General features: G+C 35.4%; 1 protein-coding gene across 1 annotated transcript; it reads right to left on the reverse strand.

Moving 5' to 3' along the window:
* Positions 1-239: 239 nt before the first annotated feature.
* On the reverse strand, positions 240-1,134 carry LOC133794723 (nuclear transcription factor Y subunit B-3). Its single transcript, XM_062232102.1, has one exon. It carries the CDS (start codon positions 934-936, stop codon positions 355-357), a length of 582 nt encoding a protein of 193 aa, XP_062088086.1. The 5' UTR covers positions 937-1,134; the 3' UTR covers positions 240-354.
* Positions 1,135-25,137: the final 24,003 nt, after the last annotated feature.

Here is a 25,137-nt window from a genome sequence, read left to right on the forward strand (position 1 = left end):
GGAGAATTATAGATGATTAGTTATAATTAATTATCAAGTGGGAAATTTCTATTAGAATTATTAAACATGAGATTATGAATGTACATGTATAAGTCCATTAAGTGATGGATAATTAGAGAACATCCCAATAATACTAATCTTTGATAGGAATCATATTAATTATTAATTTCCCACAAGTAGTTAATTAATTAAGTGGTGAAGTGAAACATGAACAATTTAAAAATATTAGCAAACATCAATTCTCCACAATTTTTGTTCCTCACTTTTATTTAGTACTCTCAATTTCACAATGAGCATCAAACGCACCCAAAACTGTATTAACATTACAAACACATAGTACAGTACAGTTAAAACCTACCTAGGTCTACCAGTGGAGGTTCCACTACCACCACCATCAGATGATCCAAACATATGATGATATTGATGATGATGATGCCCTTGATGATGACCCATCATCATCATCATCCCCGTGGACTGAACTCCACTACTACTGTGACCATACATACCACCACCGCCGTCAGCGGAGTTGGCTGCAAAGGTAGCATGATCATCAGAGCCACTATCGACGCCCTGGCCGCGACCGAGGGCGGCTCCGGCAGTCTTCTCGCCCTCCATCTCCCGAAACTTCTGGAGGTAAATCTTGAGAGGATCGACGTAGTCTTCGAACCCCAAAGTGGTCATGGCCCAGAGCAGATCGTCACCGTTGATCGTCTTCCTCTTCTCGCGTTGACACTTGTCGGAGGCTTCTCCCGTTATGAAGCTTATGAACTCCGAAACGCACTCCTGCACTGTCTCTTTCGCGTCTTTAGAGATCTTCGCGTTCGCCGGCAAAGCCTTCTTCATTATCCGGCTAACGTTCGCGATCGGCAGAAACCTGTCCTGTTCTCGCGGAGACGCCGAGTTTGGACCACCCGAGTCGTTGTCCGAGTCAGCCATGTTCTTCTTCAGCTTGGTGGTTTGAGATCAGTTTGGATACTATATATGACAGTGAAACGCTAGATTCTGGATTTTTTTTTATATAAAAAATGCATATTTTAGGTTTATTATTTTTGGATAGATAGGGAGAGAGTGTGTGTTTGGGATTAGAATGGATGAAGGGGAGGAGAGAGAATGGAGGGGTGAATATAATCATATATGGGGAGTTTAATTAGTTATAGCTTTATAATGAGTTGAGGACTGACACGTGGCCTTATTATAAACCGTTCGTTTAACGATAAGTTTTTTGTTTCTCACGTTGACATGTGATCGGGTTTATTCAGACAGACTCACAACTTGATATGATACGGACCTCATCAAGCCGGATTAAAGTCTCTTAGCCGCGTAAACACTCATCAACTTACAAATTTGTTCCCTTGTGGTGCGATTTTTAGATTATCATGAAACAATTATACGCGCAATGAAACTACTCAAAAATATATTATACCGATAAGTTCAATTTTTTTTAGTGAAATACAATTTCTACTTCTGAATCGAACTAGCTTCTTTCATATTTATTTAGATTTGTTTGTGTCTAATGTTATATTATTTCATATAATATAATGTTACATTAAATAATATGACAAATTTTTGTCACATTTTGTAGTATATTATTGAGAGTCATAAAATTAGACATATATGTATGCCAAAATATGATATATTTTGGAGTTACAAATTTGTAACTCCCAAATATTAATAAATAATATGTAGATTGTATGTTACATATTTGAGATTGAATTTCACAAAGTCATTATTAAATATGGTTGTTGGAGACATGTTTTTTAATTCTCATTAAGTGTTTTGAGGTTACAAAATCATGTGGGTTTTGATTTTGGGATATTTTGGAACGTTTTAGAAAAATAACATTTTTTTAAAATGGCCTGTGGCCGCGGCCAGGAGCATTGGTGGCCGTGGCCCTGGACAGTTCTAACACCCTAAATAACTCCCTAAACTCATTTTTTATTTCATAAACATCCAATTAATCATTGGTAATGAACATGGAGGTTGATGGAATTTGAAATTCAAAATGTCTCAAAGATTTATAAATAGGAGTTTAATGCTCACTTGTAAAATAACTCTATTTCTATCCACTAGAGCACTTGACTAGAAATACATCAAAATAATTGACTTTCCAAAAATTTATTTCTAATATTGAGAGAATCACTTAGTACTTGAGATAAGATCTAATTAATGTTTCATTTTAGAGATAAGAAACTTATTATTTGTAAATGTGTATATATTTGCTTGTAATATATAATATAGTCCTTTATTTACGCACAATATTCTATTTCCATTAACTTTGCCCTATATTATTGTAAATTTTGAATACGTGTAACACAAATTGTCACAGATTTTAGCTCTTTTAATTTAAGTCTGGAACAAAAATTAAAATATATATTTTCTTTTATTGTTTTTAGTAAAACCTGATTAATAAACCTTAACATTTAACAAACATGACAACATTTGTTTTATAGTTTCAATTATTTCAAACAAATTTCTTTTGTGATTTCAATAATTTTAGAGTGACACAAAGAAAGTGTGTGTTTATTTACTCACTGCTACACACAATCTGTTTTGTGTTAGCTAATCTAGTTAGAAAATGTTGTCATGTTTAGGGGTGTTCAGATAAACCGCAAACCGTGGTTTGGAACCAAACCGCACCGCACCAAATCGCCAAAAACCGTAATTAATAAAACCGTTTTTTGATGGTTCGGTTTAACCGAACCGTTCAACTTTAATGGTTTGGTCACGGTTTCTAATTTTTTAAAACCAATTAAACCGGACCGGACCGTAATTTTTTTAAAAAAAATAATTTTTAGAAATAATCGTTCAAAGGATTGAACCCCTACACTTAAGTTAATATAAAGTGTACCAAACCATCCAAGCCAAACAATTTAATTGTTTATAATATGTTTTTAATAGTATTTAATAGATGCACAAGTTTCTAAAAGTAAAAAAAAAATGTAAAGTCCCACATTGTTTAGAAAGTAAACATTTCTTTTTCTCACTTCTATAAAATGATTCAAAATACTTAAACTTACAACAACAAAGACAATAAGTTTCTTGTAGACTTTTATGGTCTTAAAATAAAACTAAAATTATTATTATTTAAATACAATTATTTAGTTAATTATTTTATAATAAAAAAGTTTTAAATTTTAATAATTTGGTTATATGGTTAAAACCAAACCGCACCAAACCGTTTATTTATGGTTTGATTTGGTTTGGTTTTTTAATTTTAATGGTTTGGTTTGGTTTTTCATTTTGAAAAAACTGCATGAGCGGTTTGATTTAAAAATTCTTCTAAACCGCACCAAATCAAACCGTGTAAACCCCTAGTCATGTTGGTTGTGCAACCCACGCTACGCTGTAATTATTGACATTAAAATTCTCTAGATATTGCATCCGTTACTCGCTGACGTGGCAGGGTATATAATATTGAAATTTATCTCATGTCATCAAATAAAATGCCCAAATTAATATATGTAACGTACAAAATATCTTTTTCAAACCAAATCTAGAAAAAACAACACAAACCTAACCAAAACAAAAATCATTCCAAATCTTAAAGAAATATTTAGAGGCTGTTTTAGTTCGTAACTAAAAAATTATTTTTTGTTTTTAAAATTTAAAAATTATTTTCTGAAAACAAATAAGGGTGTTTGACATTATTTACAGAAAATAATTTTTAAAATTAAAGTTACAAAAAACAAAAAATTATTTTTTAGTTGTTCTCAATTTTCTTTTGTCAATTTTTTTTCTCACATAACATTTTTAATTATTATTATGTCACAGTAATTTATCTCTCCTCACTTTTTTTTCTTTTTACTTTCTCAAACATCACTTTTGATATCCTTATTTTTTTCTCTCATCACTTATTATTTCATTATTTTCTTTTTGATCACTTCCTATATCTTTATTTTCTCTCTCCTCATTTTTTCTATTTCGCAATTTTCTTTCTCATCACGTTCTCTCTCATTATTTTTGCATTAATTTATCTCTTCATAATTTTTCTTCCTCAAAATTTATCTCTTTACTTTCTCTCTCCTTATTTTTCATGACTTTTTCTTTCACATTGTTTTATCTCATTATTTATTACAAAATTTTAAAAGATATTTCTCTTTGTAAATATATTTATTAATTTTTTATTTAAGATTTTTTCTAAAATAAAACTAAAATATTATTTTTAAAAAACATTAACTAAATAATTGTTGTTTTTTAAAAACTACAAAAACTGTTTTCTATTCTCGAAAATATAGAAAATAATATCAAAGAATCCCTTATTCTCAACTCTGGAAAACCCATTGTTTAAAACTCATTACTTACAAAAAATCATAAACCACCGGTCCAAATCTTAAATAGAACAAATACCAAATGAATATATAATATATATATATATAATACAAATGGATGGGAAGAGAATACATTTTTATATATAGTCGCCATCAACTCCAAGCCCCACCAACCTCAACCCTATCCCCATTGAGCCCATCCTTATAAGAAAATCCACCATAGGCGGATTCTCCATCGAACGCACCCTAGCCAAGTCCCGCCTCCGTCAAATCCACCTTTAGGGCATGGCCTTGCAGAGATAAAAAGAAACTTTGTGAGAGAGAAAGAATTTTAAAAGTGGCAATTTAGAAAGAAAAAAAAAAGTGAGTGAGAAAGAGACTAGCCTATAGTTTTTATTACGGGGTATGGTGCAAAATGACCCTTAATGTTCTGTGAAAGTAAGTAAATGTTCATGTTTTTAATTTTGTAGCAAAATAGCCTAATCATCTATTTGATATCACATATTACCAAATGCACCATTTAACAAATTATTATTTTATTCTAAATATTTTAATATTATGGTATATGTATATTAGTTTTGTTTAATTAGTTTTTATTTTAAAGTTATTTTGATTTTTTTTCATTTTTTATGAATTATTGAATAATATATCATACCACAAAATATATATATTGAGTTGAAAAATAATATACCATCAAAACTTACAAAATTATTACTAAAAAATGTATATACTATGCTAACAAAGTTATATACTACCATTAAAATGTATATACCATGATACAAAATTATATACTACCACTATGTATAATAAAATAGAAATTAAATATCACAAAAAAAAATTATATACCATACCATAAAAAACATATAGACTAATTGGAAAATAATATACCAACAACCTATAAAAAACTTAAAAAATCAATATAACTTTAAAATAAAAACTAATTAAACAAAACTAATACACATATACCACTATATTAAAGTCATACAGTCCTAAATAAATAAATAAATTATAAAAAATGGCAATTTAGGTAATCAACAATGTAAAATGGTCATTTATCTACAATTTTAAAAATGAGGACATTAGCTTCTTGATGGCTTTATTTTCGGCCATTTCCTATAATTTTTCTTTTTATTATTGAATTTTCTTTTATGTCTTTTAATTATATAATCTTATATTAATTGACTTCGTATAGGATGAGCTTATGGTATCGGTCCATAATATAAAAAATCAAAACTATTAAGTGTCATATTTTACTATTGTAATTTTTTTTTTATGTATTTCAACAACATAGGCCAATGCTTTGGAGTGACGGAAATAAGTTTCATGAAAATGAAATAGTCTCGCGTAATAAATATTTATATATATACTACATATTAGTGTACGTGTAATGTATATTTACTTTAATTTTATTGATAGAATTTATTAATTATTTTTATTTAATTTATATTATTATATAATTTAAAAATAAATAAATAACATTATATATAAAAGAATAATATAAATATATTAAATGAAAAATTAAATAAAAATATTGATTATAATTTTTAAATATATATATAATATGATAACATTTTTAAACTTAAATAATATTTTTGTAATAAAAATTAAAATTATGTATTATATATTATAATATTATTTTATAATATTTAAATTTACATTAATATAAGTATTAAATATTATTGTAATAATGTTTTATAATATTTAAATTTACATTAATATAATTAGTAAAAAATTAGAATTATATATTAGGGTTATTTGCGGCAATAATGCCTATGTAGTTAATTTTGTAGCACTTAAATGCTTATGTAAAAAAATTTGCGGCAATAATGCCTACCGTTAATGTTTTGTTGCAGCCGTTGGTCCCTGAGCCGTTAGGAGTATATATGATACACGTGGCACGACCCGATTGGGTTAGATTATTAAAATTTAAAACAAAACTCTATTTATTATTCTGGTTTCTAATTTAAAACAAAAAAAAACTAACCTTGATTAATTAATATAACAAAAAAAAAACTGATTGTCTACAACCAACTTGTAAAACTAATCTAAAACCAAAAAATCTCATAATTCCATACCCAGAAAAATCATCTAAGCTTCCCCCCCCCCCCCCCCTAATCGAAGAGACGACCGACCCAGACCCATACCCAGAAAAACGATGAAGCTTTCCCCCCGACCACACCCAGACGATCCACCCCCGACAGTAAAGCACGTGAACCCACTAGAAGAAAAATTGTAATTACTTCGAATTGGGGGTTAGGGCATCTTTTGCATCGTGTTAATGGAGATTGGAAAAAATTGCCATTGTCGACCACCAAGGCCAGTGGTAGAAAGAACGGCTTGGACAAACAAAAATCCTGGACGAAGATTCAGAACATGCAACAAGTATCGGGTAAGATTGGTCTCCATTTGTTTTTGTAATATGATTCATTGAATAAATGGCTATGGGTGTTCACTAGAAATTTTGTATGTTTTGGTCAACTCAGATTCATGGTGGGTGTAATTTCTTTGAATGGATAGACCCTCCAATGTGCCATCGAGCAAAGGTGGTCATCCCTGGACTACTAAGAAAAATTGGTGACCTTGAAATTGAAATCACATCCCTAAGTACAACAACTGACATTGGAAGTCATCGACAAGGCAGTGGTTCTTCAAATGGATTTGAGACACAATCTCACAACCTTCAAAATGTCGGAAGAGAAAGCTGTGAAAGTTGTGCCGAAAGCAGGGGTAGAGTAAATGATGAAGGTCGAATGCAGTGTTACTACTTTTTGAATACTATGTATTTTGCTGTAATTCTATTGGTTGTGGTTATTTGGGCTACTAAATCAAAGTAGAAGTTGTTGGTATTGTTAGTTTATTTTTGGGTAATCTTCATGTGCAGTATTGACAATGACAAAGCTATTGCACCCTAGGCATTGATTTGTAATGAATTTTGTTGTAAAATGAAACCCCGAATCAATGTAATCTATCTTGGTCTATTTTGAATTCAGTATTCTAGTTTATGTATTTTGTGAAATAAATATGATCAACATCTAGTTACATTCATTACCATAAGAGATAGGTACAAAAATATAGGCCTAAAAAGCCAAATGTATCTGATCTGTACATGACCAATATCATGACAAGCATGACCCTGTCATGACTCAAAAAACAGATATGATCAAAAGGTGATTTGTACATGACTCTAAAATGGTCAACATAACAGACACCAAAATACAAGATTCGACCACTAGTTCAAAATAAAATCAAAAGATGAAACTCCTTCCAGTCAGACAGTATCGGGTTGAGCATTCTTTGCACCACTAATTCCTCCTTTAGCATGTTGTTTCAGTCTTTTTTCCTTCCTTAAAAGTGTGGATTCAGTTGATTTCTGCAGTGGTGGACGACCTCGCTTTTTGACCACACGATTCTAAAATAGGTTGAACAAACAAATATTTAGCTCCAAATTCACAAAGCAATGATAAAGCAACTAATCAATGATAAAAATTATCTAGGAAGAGAAGAAAGCATAAAGTTTATACCTCAACCACCTTAGCAGATTTGCATGTTTCTCTCCTGTGGCCTGTTTTCAGACAATTGCTGCATGTTTTAACTTGTCCAGTTCTTCGAGCTTTCTTTAAAGCAGGTGGAGGTTCATATGTCTCCCTTCTCCTAGCTTTCTTAGGTCTTCTAGGCAGCTTCGTCTCAGGTGGTGGATCAATTGGGTTGAGTCCTGTCTAAGGCCACATATCTGGACTAGGCATAGGATGCACACTCTCTTCATATGCTTTTTGCAATGATTCTTTTTTATAGAATCTGTGGACATAATCAAAGACATTACCTCCCATGAACCAGATAGTAGCTAGTGCATGGCCACAAGGAAGCCCAGATAGTTGAAACCTCCTACATGTACAAGTTCTGAATTCCAAATCGACAACCAAGGCACTACCATTGCTGAATTGAACCTGAAACTGAAACTTGTCAGACCTAGTAACCAGACAATGCTTTGCAACCTCTTTTTGCTTCTCAATTATCTTCAAAATTCTCTTCCCCACAGGTTGAGTCATCTTCTCCAACTCAGCTTTTTTGTTATAAAACCGAGACATCAACCAAAATCTAATTTTCTCTAGTAAAGTTATAATTGGCTTGTCGCGAGCATCAAGTATGGCTGCATTGAAACTCTCACACAAATTATTCACCAAAATGTCACATTTTGGGTACTCTGAAATATGTGACTTACTCCATTCTGTGGGGTTCTTCCCTGCCAGCCAATTGTAAGCACTATCCGAGACATCCTTGACTTCTTGCATTGCTCGAGCAAACTCAGCTTGTGTTGTAGTATTAGCTGCTGCTCACAAAATTTGCTTAAGTAAAAGTCCAGGATATTCCTTTTTAAAGTTAGCATGAAGATGTCTAACACAATACCTCACCTCACACCCACTAAAGATGGCTCCCACTGCATTTTCTAATCCTTTCTGACGATCACTCATCATTGTCACCTTGGTAGGACTCAAACTCCCAATATCAGCCTTCAATAGCTCCAAGAACCAAGTCCAAACCTCAGTGTTTTCCTTTTCAGCAACACAGTAGGCAATGGAAAACATGGAGTTATTACTGTCAATGCCTACTGCAGCCAATAAAGTGCCCCTCCAATAACCTTTTAAAAAGCAGCCATCAAGACCAATTAGAGGTCTACAACCCCCCAACCAGCCATCTCTACATGCCTTAAGACAAATATAAATACGCTGAAAGTGCCTTCTCCCATTAACCAAATCAGTTTTCAACTTCACAGTAGAGCCAGGATTGGTATCCAACAAACTTTTACAGTAGTCATCAAGAATGGCGTATTGTTCCTTGACAGACCCATCCAACATCTTCCTTGCTTTTGTCTTGGCCTTGTAAAATGTCCAGCTAGACACACGTGAGTACTTAGTCTTTGCAGTTATCTCCCTAAATGCATTGTATTCCATACTCGGATTTAGCCTAAATTGCTCCAAAAAGTGATTTGCAAGCCAAGTTGAGGTCAGTTGTTTATTGTCCAAAACAATGCCACAACTATGCTTGTCAACAAGAGTTTTGACCCTCATTGTTTTGCCATCTATCTTGTTAACTATTGAAGCAAACAACATCCACTCACAGTTTGCACCCTTGCACTTAACTCTAACTCTATTTGAATCATTGTCAATAAATACATATTCTCGATCACCTTCAATAAAGTACTCCCTTATTGCATTCCTTAAAATTGTAACAGTGGCAAATTCCATGCCAAGAACAAATTGGAAGTTTTGCATTTTGGTTTTCAGGTTGAATTCTTTGGAATTTTTACCAGCATCAAACTCATCATCTGACTTCAATTCGTGTAAATCCTCCTCAGAACATATACCATCTGAGTCTCCATCATCAAGATTTTGAGTACAAAAATCTGAAACTGATCGCCACCACTTCCTAGGGTCAGACTGTGTACCCATCTCTATCTCAGCTTCAAGATTTTGCTCAAACTCTTCCTCCTTCAATATGAAATCTTTATCACTTTGCTTTCCTTTCCATTTTCTGTCACGCTGAACTTTGTCTTGGCTCTCCTCAGCTGTATTTTCCCTCACATCAGCTGGCTTTCCTTTCCCTTTTCTGTCACGCTGAACTTTGTCTTGGCTCTCCTCAGCTGTATTTTCCCTCACATCAGCTTGCTTTCCTTCCCTATTTCTATCACTTTGAACCGGGTCTTGGTTCTCCTCAACTGTATCCTCCCTCACATCACCAATATCATCCTCTGAATCTGAAAGTACAACCACCTCTGGTATTTGGTTCTCCATATCACTTTCATAATCCATGTAGTCAAATTCTTCTTCATATTCCTCTTTATCAGGTTCATCAAAGGCAGCATCATGAAATTCCTCAGAATATTGATCAGCATCAAACTCTTCTTGTTCCCCATCAATGGTTGCATCAACAGGGATACCAACAACATCTGTAGGGACATCACAATCATCTGGTAGTTCCTCTATAATACATCTTTTCAGAGGAGGTAAAATGGCAGCAGGGACATGTTTAACAGCTTCTGAATCTTCCTTCCAATCTAAAGGTAGAACTGTTTCAGGAAAAACAAGATATATGTCAATCTTTGTAACCCGATTCCTCTCAATATCCTATATAATTCTTAGGATCTCCTTATCCCTTACCACCATGAAGCCCATATTAAGCACATTTCCTATTAGTTTGTACATAAAACCCACTGGAAGTTTATGTCCTAAGTCCAAGGCCATTCCATCCAATTTCATCCTAGTGAAGTAATCAGTATCCACCCAATCAACACAATCAACTTTACCTCCTTCATATCTTCTATTGCCGAATGGAGTAAACCAGCTTCCCCCATGGTGTATTGCAATAGTGAAGATGTTAGTATGACCACCTGTCAATAGAAATAAAAAATGCAAGGTCAACACTTCACACACACACAAACCGAAACACAATATAGTTCACACACTTGAAGAGCAACATAGTCTACCACACGATTGAACCATGGATCACAACAACAAAGATTCCTTTCAATAAACAAAGTATATATTTCAATGGACCCCACTCTGTCAATTGTATGCACATGCTTCCCAACAACATTTTTACCCAAATTTAATAATACCACCTACCATAAATCAACAATATTCTCACCCCCAAAAAATTTGAAAATCGACACTCTTCTCCGCCCAAACTGCTCTATATATAGTATCATTATCATTCTCCCCAAAAAATAACTGCATGAACACTTTGAGAAATGAAACCCAATCAACAGAAAAGAACTCTGTACAACAGAAAAGAACTCACCGTAGTCGGGTGGTTGTTCCTCCGGTTGTCGAATGGTCGGCATTGTGTCATCGTCTCTTCCGTTCTGGGTATGGGTTTGGGTCGGTCATCTCTTCGATCGGGGGGGAAAGCTTAGATGATTTTTCTGGGTATGGAATTATGAGATTTTTTGGTTTTAGATTAGTTTTACAAGTTGGTTTTAGACTATCAGTTTTTTTAGTTATATTAATTAATCAAGGTTAGTTTTTTTTTTGTTTTAAATTAGAAACGAGAATAATAAATAGAGTTTTGTTTTAAATTTTAATAATTTAACCTAATCGGGTTGTGCCACGTGTATCATATATACTCCTAACGGCTCAGGGACCAACGGCTGCAACAAAACATTAACGGTAGGCATTATTACCGCTAAAATTTTTACATAAGCATTTAAGTGCTACAAAATGAACTACATAGGCATTATTGCCGCAAATAACCATATATATTATTATTATAATAATATTTTATAATATTTAAATTTATATTATTAATATAATTAATTATTAAATATGAATTATATATTATTATCAAATTTTTGTTTGGTTAAATTTCTATCTCTAAATTCACTGGTTAAAAGAAATTTAAGGTCAAAATCAAAAGAGCCGTTGGCATTAATTGTGGGCCCCCAAACGTCGAAGCCGCTCCATTTATCGGTTGCAGCCGAGCTCAGACTATGAGATTTTATATTATATTTTAATTGTGAAAATGGCAGCCAATGAGATTATCTCGTCAGGCTCACGATCCACGACACTCGATGACCAATAACCAATTGGAAAATCAGATTGTACATGGTGGCACCAAGTTCTCCACATTCAACGGCCCTGATCCATCTTCAAAATGCTTAGTGGGTCCCTCTTAAAGATTAAAGTCCTTCTACGTGGCCTTATTGATGATTGTAGAGTGGCTCCACTTCATCGCCTTTTTTTTTTTTCAATCGTCGGTCACTCACACCTCATCACTCCATAAAATCAAAATAATAATTTCCCTTAACATTCTCTTATTCCTGCTCCTGGCCTGGCACCAACTCCATCTTCAATTGGTTAAATTGAAACTTATTACTGTATCTCGCATTATCTCCTTGCTGAAACTTATTATGATTTCCTTTTTTCTTTTTCTAAAAAATAAAACTTTAGAGGAGCCCACGCTCAAATATTTAAGTGGAAATTAGATCTTGGTTCCTATTTTAAATGATACATTTTAATTTTTACCTACTATTTTTAATTTTTATTTTAGTACCCAAATTTTCAATTGATGTACCCATTATAACCCTTTAATTACATATTTTTTTTTCTCCTTAAACACACTACAATTAGAATGTATTTCCAATTTAACTATAATATGACACATATAATACACATTACAACAACACTTAGAATTATGTACTCAAATAAGGGTAATTTGGAAAATCTCATGGGTAAAGTTCAACTAAATATATTTAATGTCTAATTTTAGTTAACTACTCCTAAAAATGGGTAGTTCTCAACTTTTCTCAATATTTAATGTATTTGTTTACGCTCGTTAGACTTAAACAATATTATTATTGAAATATTTTTGTTATTTTCTTAAAAGTTAAAAAATTATATTATAGTTTATAATATTCCCAAAAATTATTAAAATATATACAATTTCTACCCAATTATATATATTGCCTTAGTCAATTTCCCACTACAAAGTTATAAATGTACATTTGCTGCTCGTTCATTTGGAAGTGATAATATATTATTGAACTTATATATTGATTGAATTAATTCATCATGAATAATTTTATAATGATGGCATGATCACTACTTCTACATGATATATGTATTTATATCAAACATTTTCATCTATTGGTAATAAGGCTCACATGCAATATATATTAATTGAATGTCATCAAATATATATACCATTGGCATTTATAATGTGTAGACAGAACAAAGCTTGCATTAATGGTAATTTTAGCTTTTTCTTTTGTCATTGTAAACATAATGTGTTTATAAACACCACAATATAATTAAAAATTTAGTATATAATTGTTGATATACTATATGATGCAGAGATATGCAAAGATAGATATAGGAATTAATTGTTCTCAACAACAACTATGACAGGTTTTATGGTTGTTCACTATTATAATTGTAAATTGTAAATTGTAAAATTAAGATTAGCAAAATTTAAAATAATTATGATAATGGTGGTCATATTATATATAAGCCTTTTTTCTTCTTCTTCACATTTCAATTAATTTTGTTATTTAAAAAGTATCTTAGTATAACAAGTATATACATAGGTGATAAAGATTATCACACTATATGTAGTTTATAAAGTATTATATATTGACACTATTGTTTAAAATGTGTGCAAAAAAGTAGGAAAGAAAAAGAAAATTAGTCCTTTCAAACAAAGAAAGAAAAAAGAAAACTAGAGTAACGATATATAAAACTATACCTTCTACTAATTATTTTTACATTAAATTATCAATCATAGAGAACCAACTAGTACTATAGCACCCTTGCATGAATACATAATAAGAACTTTCTTTCCACTTCACAAAGTGGAGCGACTGTTAATTGGTCAACAACCCGCCACCAGTTGACTGTTCAGCCAATTGTGTGTTTGTGAGAGAGAGAGAGAGTTGACACATCAATTGAGACCAAAGTAAACCTGAAAAAATATTCTTAATTATATGGAGTGTGAATGATTTGAATTCATTATGGTATTTAATTATGTTGTGCATGAATCATGCCGACAAGGACGAGTTATATATATATATATATATAGGCAATTTCTTATGTGGAGACGGTAAAAACGTCTGCACTGGTGGAGACGTTTTTTTTTTTCACCATTTGATCAAATTAACGGCTGTGATCTATCCTTGTTCTAACCCTCTCTCATTCCCTCACAATTCCGAATCCATTGACACAACCCATTCAGATAACTATTCTCTCACAATTATAAACAGAGAACTATTCTCTCTCTCTCTCTTCCGAAACTCTCTTCCGAAACAGAGTTCTCTGTTTGTAATCCATCTCAGTTTGTTCTCAAATTAAAAAAGTCTTGTATCATCGAGTCCTATCGATTCCAATCGAGGTATGTTCTAAAATTCTGAGAGTGTCATCGAAGCCCCTTATCGAGTCATATCGATGCCTATCGAGGTATTCCCTAAACTACCCAAAAAGACGGACCATCGATCTCTATCGATGCCTATTGAGATATTCCCTAAACTACCCCAAAAGACGAACCATCGAGGCCCATCGATCTCTATCGATGCCTATCGGATTAGAACTTGTCTTGTGACTTCTTCAAACTCTATTTTCTTGATACAATGAAAACATAAGCTCCCTTTATATGTGTTGCAAAATCATCATGGTATAGAGACAGGTTGTTGAATATCCTCAATTTGGTTGCGCTAGGATTAGAATTTCGGTGATCGATCGGACCATGTGTGAGCTCTTTGATCCCAAATGCATTCGATCGGACCCTTGGATTGCTAAAAAAAAAAAAGACGGACCATCGAGGCCCATCGATCTATATCGATGCCTATCGAGGTATTCCCTAAGCTACCCAGAAAGACGGACCATCGAGGCCCATCGATCTCTATCGATGCCTATCGAGGTATTCCCCGAGCTACCCAAAAAGACGGACCATCGAGGCCCATCGATCTCTATCGATGCCTATCGAGGTATTCCCCGAACTACCCAAAAAGACGGACCATCGAGGCCCATCGATCTCTATCGATGCCTATCGAGGTATTCCCTAAGCTACCCAGAAAGACGGACCATCGAGGCCCATCGATCTCTATCGATGCCTATCGAGGTATTCCCTCAGCTACCCAGAAGCCTATGCCATCGAGGCCCCATCGATCTATATCGATGCCTATCGAGGTATTCCCTAAGCTACCCAAAAGCCTGTGCCATCGAGGCGCCATCGATCTAAATCGATTCTTATCGAGGTATTTCCTTAAGCTACCCAGAAGCCTGTGCCATCGAGGCCCCATCGATCTCTATCGATGCCTATCGAGGTATGCTATACAAGTCCCAAAGTCTGTATCATCGAGTCCCCATCGATCTCTATCGATACCTATCGATAACAAAGTAAAATATTTATCTAACTCCAAGTACAGCAGATGGATTACAAGCGGATGGATTACTTGGATTCCAGGTACAACAGAGATCAATGGCCGGACTAGAGATCAATGGCCGGACTAGTTTGAAGTAAATAGATTCGTCTTACTAGCCTAACAAGAGCAGGAAACAGATTCGGAAGAGAGAGAGAATAGTCGTGAATGTGAATGGGTTCGATTGTGAGGGAAAGAGAGAGAGAATAGTTATGAGAGAGATAGACCAAATATTAGGAAAATCACACCCCTTTATTTGATCAAAGGGTGCAAAATAAACGTCCCCACCGGTGGAGACGTTTTTACAGTCTCCACTTGAGAAATGCCCTATATATATATTGGGGGGATTTGTCCTCTATATATAGTATAACTTATCAATATATATACTAATTTGTGTGTTGGTATTATATTGTACTATATTATATAATAATATATTAGATTATATTGTATGCTTGCTGTATTAACTTTTCTTAATAGATTGTATATTTATATATAAATATACAAATTAATACTAAATATATTTATATATAAATACAATTTAATATAATACAAAATATAATTTTATATAAAATACAATATAATGTAATACTATAGAATACAGTACAGTACATATCAAACACACCTTAAATCCATCACTTTAAGCTCTACCGGTAGGACTTTTAGTGTTTACAACCCGTTAACAGTTTTCGGCGCGATTTTTTTTATGACCGTGTATATTGTAGCTATTTAGAGCATCCTGCAAATTTTCAGAAAATTCCGAATAGTTTACAGTACCGAAAATTAGGTTCAAATATGTTGTTGCATGCGTGACTAATTTTTTTTTTATGCGAGTGAAAAACAACATGTTTGAACCTAGTTTTTCGGTACTGCGGTACTGTAAACTATTCGGAATTTTCTGAAAATTTGCAGGATGCTCTAAATAGCTACAATATACACGGTCATAAAAAGAGTCGCACCGAAAACTGTTCACGGGTCAAGAAACATTGAGAGTCCTACCGATAAGGTTTATATGTTGTGGGTCATTAATATATAAAGTATAGTTTTAAGTGATTGTTTTGTTTAATTTTTTTATATCTTATTTCATGCTGGTCGATTCAGTTTTATTTATTTATTGACATTGGAGAGGAAATTTGAAGGAATTTCAATTTGGAGCTTCTCTTAATAAGAGAGATATAATATCATTAAATTAATAATACTAAAAGATTATATTTATGATCTCACTCGTGAATTAATTCTTGATTTCAAATCATTATGTTTACTTTAAATTAATTTTTCACACAAGGGTATATATAATGTGACTATACTTTATTGAAAAGATTAATTATGTGATGTTAATTATAAAACTTAAAAAGAGAAATTTCACAAATAATACTTAATAATGTCTAATATTACTAAAAAATCATAGTATTATTAATCTTTTTAATTTGATGCTAAACATTTCTCTTATACTCTAAATACCCCTCCCATTATATTAAAAATTCTAAAACCTTCTCTTCCCTCTCTCTTCCTCTCTCTCTTTCATTCTCACGAATCATTCCTAAAACTTACAGATTTGTATGATTTTCTTGTCAAAATTGTTGTTAGTCATCTCCATTGTCTCTGTGAAGTCGTCAATATCAAAGGCAACATCTATTTTGAGGGTTTTTGGAGAAGAAAAGCCATGGGTAATAAGATTGTACATTTTATGTGTTGGGTATTATTTGCTTACATTTTTTTTTGGCTATTTTGAATAGATATGAGCTTATATTGGTGTGTTTTTTTGGGATTTTTAGAGAGATTCTGCGATCTGCGTTTTTCTCGATTTTTTGCCTCTTTTTTGCTCGATAGGAGCTCGATAACGGTTCGATATGAGCTCGATGGTATGTAGAAGAATGTCTTTTATGAGCTCGATGTTGCTCAATATAGTTCGATGGGTTTAGGTTTTGTTGCTCGATTGTGCTCGATGGCAACTCGATAAGGGTTCGATTGGACCTTAGAATATTTAGTGTAGTTGTTTTCTCGATATGTGCTCAATAGGAGCTTGATAGGGTTCGATGAAGGTTTTGGTTAGATTTTATGTTTGGTTTATGAAATGGCAGCTCGATACTAACTCGATAAGAGCTTGATTATGGGCTCGATTCTAACTCGATAAAGTTCGATGACAGCTCGATAATGTTCTTTTTTCATGAATTTCTGAAAAAAAAAATTACAGTTTTATTGACAATTTCAATATTTTTTTTTCCAACACAAGTTCTATTGTCTACATTTTTGTATCCTACAATTGTGTTTGTGAATTACAAGGGAATAAGTGGATTTTCAAGGACCCTCAATGCACGGTGATACCGATGGAGGATACTGTAACGTACTTGCAACTTCTTGACATATTGCACAAGGAACTTAAAGTTGATAAACAGATGTATGGGTTGAAATTGGAGGTTCCTTACACATGCGGCGACCAACCGTTTACACCCGTTCATGTTGAAAGTGATCTTGGTGTCCATGCATTCTTAGGAGTAACATATAAAGAAGGTTGGCCTTGTGTGTCACTCCTGTTAAAAAGATTGTCATTGCAGACCCATATTGCCAGTACTTTAGGATGTCCTATTGGTGACCTGAGGGACAACCAGTATGAGTACAACCCTTATGTGAATGACGATCCAGTAGCTGAACATAATGAGGACTTAGGATACAATTCAGTGAATGACGATCCAGTTGCTGAACATTTGCAAGTAGAACAAGCACAATAACAACCAGTACGTCATATTGCACGGGCGAACCCACCAAGTCAAGGACGTGAAACACCTGGCACCAGCTCTAGTCGCCCTGGTGGAAGAGAATATAACTATACAGGGAACATTCCAATATGTTTAACAGAAGATCACAGAAAATGGAGTGCTCCCATGTTTACAAAAGAAGATATCATGGCTTCTAGTCGTTCTGAATCACCCTCATCTAGTGTAGCGTTGGGGGAATTACATCTTGGGAAGACTTTTGAGAACAAGATGGAATTGAAAAACAAAGCGGCTCTCTTCGTAATGAAGAATAATTTTGAGTTTATGGTTAAGAAATCTAGTATTGATGTGTTGTATATCACCTGCAAGGATCCTAATTGTGGTTGGAGAATAAGAGGGAAAAAAGTAGCGCGATCGGAGATGTTTGACTTCACTGTTTATAATAGTGTACATACTTGCTCACCATGTCCTTCTTACAAGACTGCAATAGCCTCCTATAAGAGTACTTCCCCCATGGATAGCTGAAGAAGTACTCTACGTCCTCAACAATTTTAAGAATATCTCGCCATATGTGCAACTTTCCCTCAATGGCATTCATAACTCCCTCAACCAACAAACATAGACCAAGGTTGTACACATCTTCCACAATAGTACAAGTCTTGAAAGCATGGTCCACCTGTGAGAGCTTTACTTTCTTAGCATCGTTGAAATACTCATTTATCAACCGGTCGCTGAGATTACGCTCTTCCAACTCTTTTGGTGATGGGAAGGTACTAAAATTCAACCCCGTCACCAGGGCAAACTCTCCCATGCTGAATCTACAAGACTTCGACCCCAAGAAGAAATGCACCTCATCTTTGTTGTTGCTGGCGATTTTCCTCAACAGCAGTTGATGCACCAAGACTTCGGAGAAATTAAACTCCGAAGCCAAAAAGAACGGCTTGAAAGAGGATTCCTTAGCCCTTTCAAGCAGCTTGAGCTCCACAAACCTAGTCTTAATGTGATTTAAAGTGCTACTACCCCAATATGTCACTCAACCAGGAAAGTGATCACAGAACGGAACAAGCAACTTAGGCATCTACAACAACACATAAAAAAAATTAGCAAGAAAACATAATCAAAAAAATTTCATCAAAACACTGAAATAAGTTGTCATCGAGATCTATCGAGCTATAATCGAGCTGCAACATACCCTATTGAGCAACTATCGAGAAACTATCAAGCCTATCGAGCAATATCAACAACCTAAATCTATAGAAACTATCGAGCCAGTGTCGAGCCTATCGAGCTAAGCAAAATCTGTCTACATAAATAACCATCGAGCTACAATCAAGTCTAATATCGAACTTATTGAACCCTTGTAATCTACTACCATAGATCCATCAAGCCTACTATCGAACCTATTGAGCCATTTTTATCTAATACCACAGATCCATCGAGCTCTTATCGAGCTTCTATCGATCCACCATCGAACTGTTCAAACTACCCTATCGAGCCTACTATCGAACCATAATCGAGCCTATCGAGCTAGTTTTATATATTGCCATATATCAATCGAGCTTCTATCGAACCTATCGAGTTACTGGTTCAAACCCATAAAAAATGACAGACCTAAGAACTGCCATACCCATTCCACACCACCAGATTCAAAGGGATCAAAACAACAATAACGAGAATATGGGTTCAAGAATTTAGCTTAATGAGAATATGGTTTTGATTTGTTAAGTGATGATATATTTGTATTATATTTTTGTATTCTTTTCTTATTGTGGCTCACACGTGTATAGTCCTTTCTTCCTTTATCTGTACATATATATATATATATTCTTTGTACTAATATTCCAAGATCAATTCAACAGAATACAATTCACAATCACACTATTCTCTCTTCTCTCTTCTCTCTCTTACTTTGTTCATGGTATCAGAGCCACCCGATGGCCTCTTCCCCTATCTCCGCTTCTTCCTCTACTCCGGTGGTAACCAATGCACCAGCTCCCTTCACTCCAAACACCTCTGCTCCTTCCTCTTCTTTTCCTTCCTTCAACCAAACACTTACTGTGAAACTCGATGAAACAAACTTCCTGATATGGAAGAATTAACTTCTTAATATTGTGGTAGCTAATGGCCTTGAGGAATATCTTGATGGTACTCGCCCATGCCCAGAGAAATTTACAGATGCAGCTCACCGGGAGTTGAATCCAGACTACACCCAATGGCAGCGTTACAATCGATTACTATTGAGTTGGTTATACGCTTCTCTCAGTGATAATATGCTCACTCAAATTGTCACTTACACTACTGCACAACAGATCTGGGAGGCATTGGAGGAGATCTACCTTTCCAGATCCATGGCACAAATCTCATAACTCCGGACCTCACTGCAGACACTCAAGAAAGGAGGCTCAACAGTTCGTGAGTATCTTCTTCAGCTTAAATCTATTTGCAACACTTTGGCTGCCTTGGGAGAACCTGTTTCCAGATCTGACCATCAAATTTACCTCCTAAATGGTCTTGACCAAGCATATGATTCATTTGTTTCCTCTATCCTCGTGCGACCTCAGAAAGCCAACCCCGAGGAGCTTCACAGCTTGCTCTTACAATTTGATTCCAGGCTTGAATGCCAGAGTTCCGCCAATCAAATTTCCTCCTTACAAGCTAACCTTGCTCAACTTAATCCCAATTTTTCTAATCTCAATCGTTCTCCACACCGTTACCCCAAACGACCTTCCCAACAGTTTTCCCCTATCGCTACATCTGCTACTCCATTTTCTTCTTCTCCAAGACCATATCCAAATAACAACAGTATTTTAGGTCACCCTCCTGCTCGACCAAATGCCAACCCATGGATCCCTCACCACCCAACCGCTGCTTCTGGTTCAAAGCCTCAATGCCAGATCTGTGGTAAGTATGGTCACATTGCTGCTGTGTGCTACCACCGCCTGCACCTCCACTATCAACCTCCTCCTCCTAATCAGCCTCAGAACTTCAATATGTACCTGTCTTCTCCCACTGATTTTTCTCATACAAGCACCATGGCTGGCCTTCATGCTACTGCATCCACTGTTGGAGATCTAGCTTGGTTCATGGATTCCGGGGCCACTCATCATTTCACACCTGATATTTCTCAGCTCGATTCCGCCTCTCCATATACTGGCTCGGATCAGGTTATGGTAGGAGATGGTAAGACCGTACCTATTTCTCATGTTGGCCATTTAAGTCTTTCTTCCACTAATTCTTTTCCCGATTCTGTCTCACTCAAACATGTTTTACACTCACCTGCCATTACACATAATTTGATCAGTGTTACTCGCCTTTGTCGCGATAACAACGCCTTTGTTGAATTCTATCCCTCACATTTTCTTGTCAAACATCAGGTATCAAAGAACATACTCCTCCAAGGTCTTCTTGACAATGGTCTCTACCGAGTCACTCTCCCTTCTTCAACGCCTCCCTCCAGCTCTACACCTCCACAACTCTTCCTTACACGCACCACAGATAGTACTGTGTGGCATCTTCGTCTTGGACATCCAGCTCAACCTATTCTTCATCAAGTTCTACGTTCCTGCAACATCTCTATAGCTTCTCATTTTTCTTTTTGTAATGCTTGTCATATGGCCAAGAGCCATAGGCTTCCATTTTCTTTGTCAACATCTCGTGCTGTAAAACCTTTTGAATTGTTACATATGGATCTTTGGGGTGCTGCCCCTGTTTTATCAGTGAATGGATTTCGTTATTTCTTACCCATTGTCAATGATTATACTCGTTTTTCTTGGATTTATTTTTTATCTACCAAGGATCAAGCTTATCATTCTTTTCTTCAATTTAAGACCATGGCTGAATGACAATTTAATGCAGTTTTTAAAACTATTCAAACAGATGGTGGTGGTGAGTTCAAGCCCTTAATTCCCTTCCTTACCAATCTCGGCATTCACCACCGTTTCTCGTGTCCACACACGTCTGCCTAGAATGGGCGTGTTGAACGCAAACATCGCCATGTCGTTAAGACCGGACTTACCCTTCTTGCTCAGTCACACATGCCCCTGCTTTACTGGTCCCAAGCCTTCCAAACAGCAGTCTACCTAATCAATCGAATGCCCTCCCCTGTTCTCAATTCTTCATCTCCCTATCAGCTCTTATATGACAAATCTCCCACCTATTCCCATTTACGTGTGTTTGGCTGCTTGTGCTTCCCCTTTTTACGACCATATACTGATCATAAGTTGCAACTCCAGTCCAAACCGTGTGTGTTTCTTGGTTATAGTACACACCATACGGGGTACCTTTGTCTTGACAAAGACACTGGGCGTGTGTATATCTCTCGGCATGTCGTCTTTAACGAACATGCTTTTCCTTTTCATTCTCCTGCTGCCCCTACTCCTCCCTCCTCTTCTTCTATTTCTATTCCTCTTTTCTCTTCCTCCTCAGTTCGTCCTTCTTCTTCTCCTTCGTCTTCTTCGTCCGTGCCCTCTATTTCCGCATCACCCTCTCCACCATCCCTTTCACCTTCTCCTTCGTCATCAGCTCATTCTCCCATTGCTTCTTCTTCCTCTTCTGATGTCTCCTCTTCTTCTTCGCCTCCCATCATTCCATTAGTGGAAGACTTACCTGGTCCGCATTGCCCTGTCTTACCTACTACTACCACAAACCTTCATCCTATGGTCACTCGCTCTAAAGCGGGTATCCATAAGCCTAAGATATATGAGTGTGTATACAGGTACATCCCCCGAGCCCATAACTTATGCTCAAGCCTCAAAATCACGCCACTGGCAGCTTGCTATGGATCAAGAGTTTCAGGCTCTTATCAAGAATTCCACCTGGACTTTGGTTCCTCTTCCTTCCTCGGCCACAGTTGTTGGTTGCAAATGGGTCTATAGACTCAAATTAAAAGCTGATGGTTCTATTGACAGGTACAAAGCCCGTCTCGTGGCTAAAGGTTATCACCAAACGGAAGGCTTAGACTATTTTGAAACCTTTAGTCCGGTTGTTAAAGCTGGTACTATACGGGTTGTTCTCCATCTTGCTGTTAATCTCAATTGGCCCATTAGACAGCTTGATGTGTCAAATGCCTTTCTTCATGGTGATCTTGTTGAGGATGTTTACATGCAACAACCACCCGGCTTTGTTGATGCTTCTAAGCCTACTTATGTGTGCAAATTGTTAAAATCAATTTACGGGTTAAAGTAGTCACCTCGTGCTTGGTTCTCTAAGCTTACTTCAGCTCTCTTATCCTTGGGCTATGTTGCATCTAAAAGTGATTCCAGCGTGTTTCTCTTTCGGTCTGATGATTGTATGGTTGTCATACTGATTTATGTGGATGATATACTTGTTACCAGCAACAAGGAGAGCTATCTTCAAGACCTCTTGCTTCAGTTACAGTCTCGGTTTGCCATAAAAGATCTTGGCGATCTGCATTATTTTCTTGGTCTCGAGGTGAGTCGTACTTCCGAAGGTCTTCATTTATGTTAAACTAAATATATTTCAGATCTTCTTCAGTGCACTTCTCTGCTGGACAGCAAACCCGTCACCACTCCCATGGCCTCCGGCCCCACCCTCTCCATTCATGATGGTACTCTCTTGCTTGATGGTTCTGAATATCACAGTACCATTGGGGATCTACAATATTGCACGCTTACTCGTCCTGATATCGCCTTTGCTGTCAACAAACTATGCCAATTTATGCATAGTCCTACTGATCTACACTGGTTGGCTGCCAAACGCCTTCTTCGATACTTAAAGGGGACACCTCATTTTGGATTGCATTTCTCTCGTTCCTCTTATTTTTCCTTACAATGTTTTACTGATGCGGATTGGGCCTCTTGTCCAGATGACCGTCGAAGTACTAGTGGGTTCTGTATATTTCTGGGAGGTAATCTCGTTTCTTGGTCATCTTCTAAACAAAAAGTCGTATCTCGTTCTAGTACGGAAGCCGAATATCGGAGCATTGTTAATGGGACTGCCGAATTGACATGGCTTGAATCTATTCTTCATGATTTAAGTGTTGCATCCCCTGCTCCTCCCATCTTATTCTGTGATAATCTCAGTGCGACCTACCTCACGGCCAATCTGATTCTTCACGCTCGAACAAAACATGTTGAGATTGATTTTCATTTCATGCGTGAACGAGTGGCTGCCAACACTTTGACTGTTCGATTTGTTTCTTCAGACGAGCAGCTGGTTGATTGTCTCACTAAGGCTCTTTCTGCATCAAAATTCCACTCTTTGAGGACCAAGCTCAATGTGCTCACTAGCCCCTTGCGCTTGAGGGGGATGTTAAGTGATGATATATTTGTATTATATTTTTGTATTCTTTTCTTATTGTGGGTCACACGTGTATAGTCATTTCTTCCTTTATCTGTACATATATATATATATTCTTTGTACTAATATTCCAAGATCAATTCAACAGAATACAATTCACAATCACACTATTCTCTCTTCTCTCTCTTACTTTGTTCACGATTGACGGGTTCGAACTTGGTTCGACAAGTTTGTTGCTGACGTGGGTTTAGAGCTTTGTTGCCGACGTTGGTTCAACGAGCTTGATGAGGTTGGGTGGCCAACTTCGAAGAAGAGAAAGAGAAAGGTTGAGATCAATTGGGTTTTTTTTTTGTAAGTTTGCCTTCGGTTTTGGTTTGGGTTTCAAGGAGGAAGAGATTGAGAGAATTTGGGGGGGGGGGCATTTGAGTGGGAAAAAATGAGAGGGGTATTTTTGGTACTTGGTGAAAGTTTAGCACCAATTTGAAAAACTAATTAGTATTGATATTATTTAGTAATTATACAAAATATATGCATAAATAGTGAAATTTCTAACTTAAAAATGTCATGGTCATATATTATCTTCCTATATTGTTGTACTTTACGTTATATCTTGTGATAGCAGGACCACTTTTTAATCCAATGACGGTCCAGAGAACCAAATTATGTACCTTATAATATATTATGCAATTTTCTAAGATTGTAATTAACTGATTTGGATTGAAATCTATGGTTAACATTAATTAAATCCAGCCCACCACCATTTCTTAATCTAATAAATCAAGTGGTACTACATTTGAAAGTCAATTATAAATAAGTGCTAACTTGATCGATATATAATAGCTAATAACTTTTTAAATATATATTTTTTGTGGGATATTTTTAAATAGTAAAGGAATTAACATTATATGTAAATTTAAAAGGGAAAAAAAATATTTAGACTTTTAGCCATAACCACTAATAGTAAAGAAGAAGAAACAATGGGTCAGTTTTTTGT

This window comes from Humulus lupulus, chromosome 8 (genome assembly GCF_963169125.1).
Source record: "Humulus lupulus chromosome 8, drHumLupu1.1, whole genome shotgun sequence".
Lineage (NCBI taxonomy): Eukaryota > Viridiplantae > Streptophyta > Magnoliopsida > Rosales > Cannabaceae > Humulus > Humulus lupulus.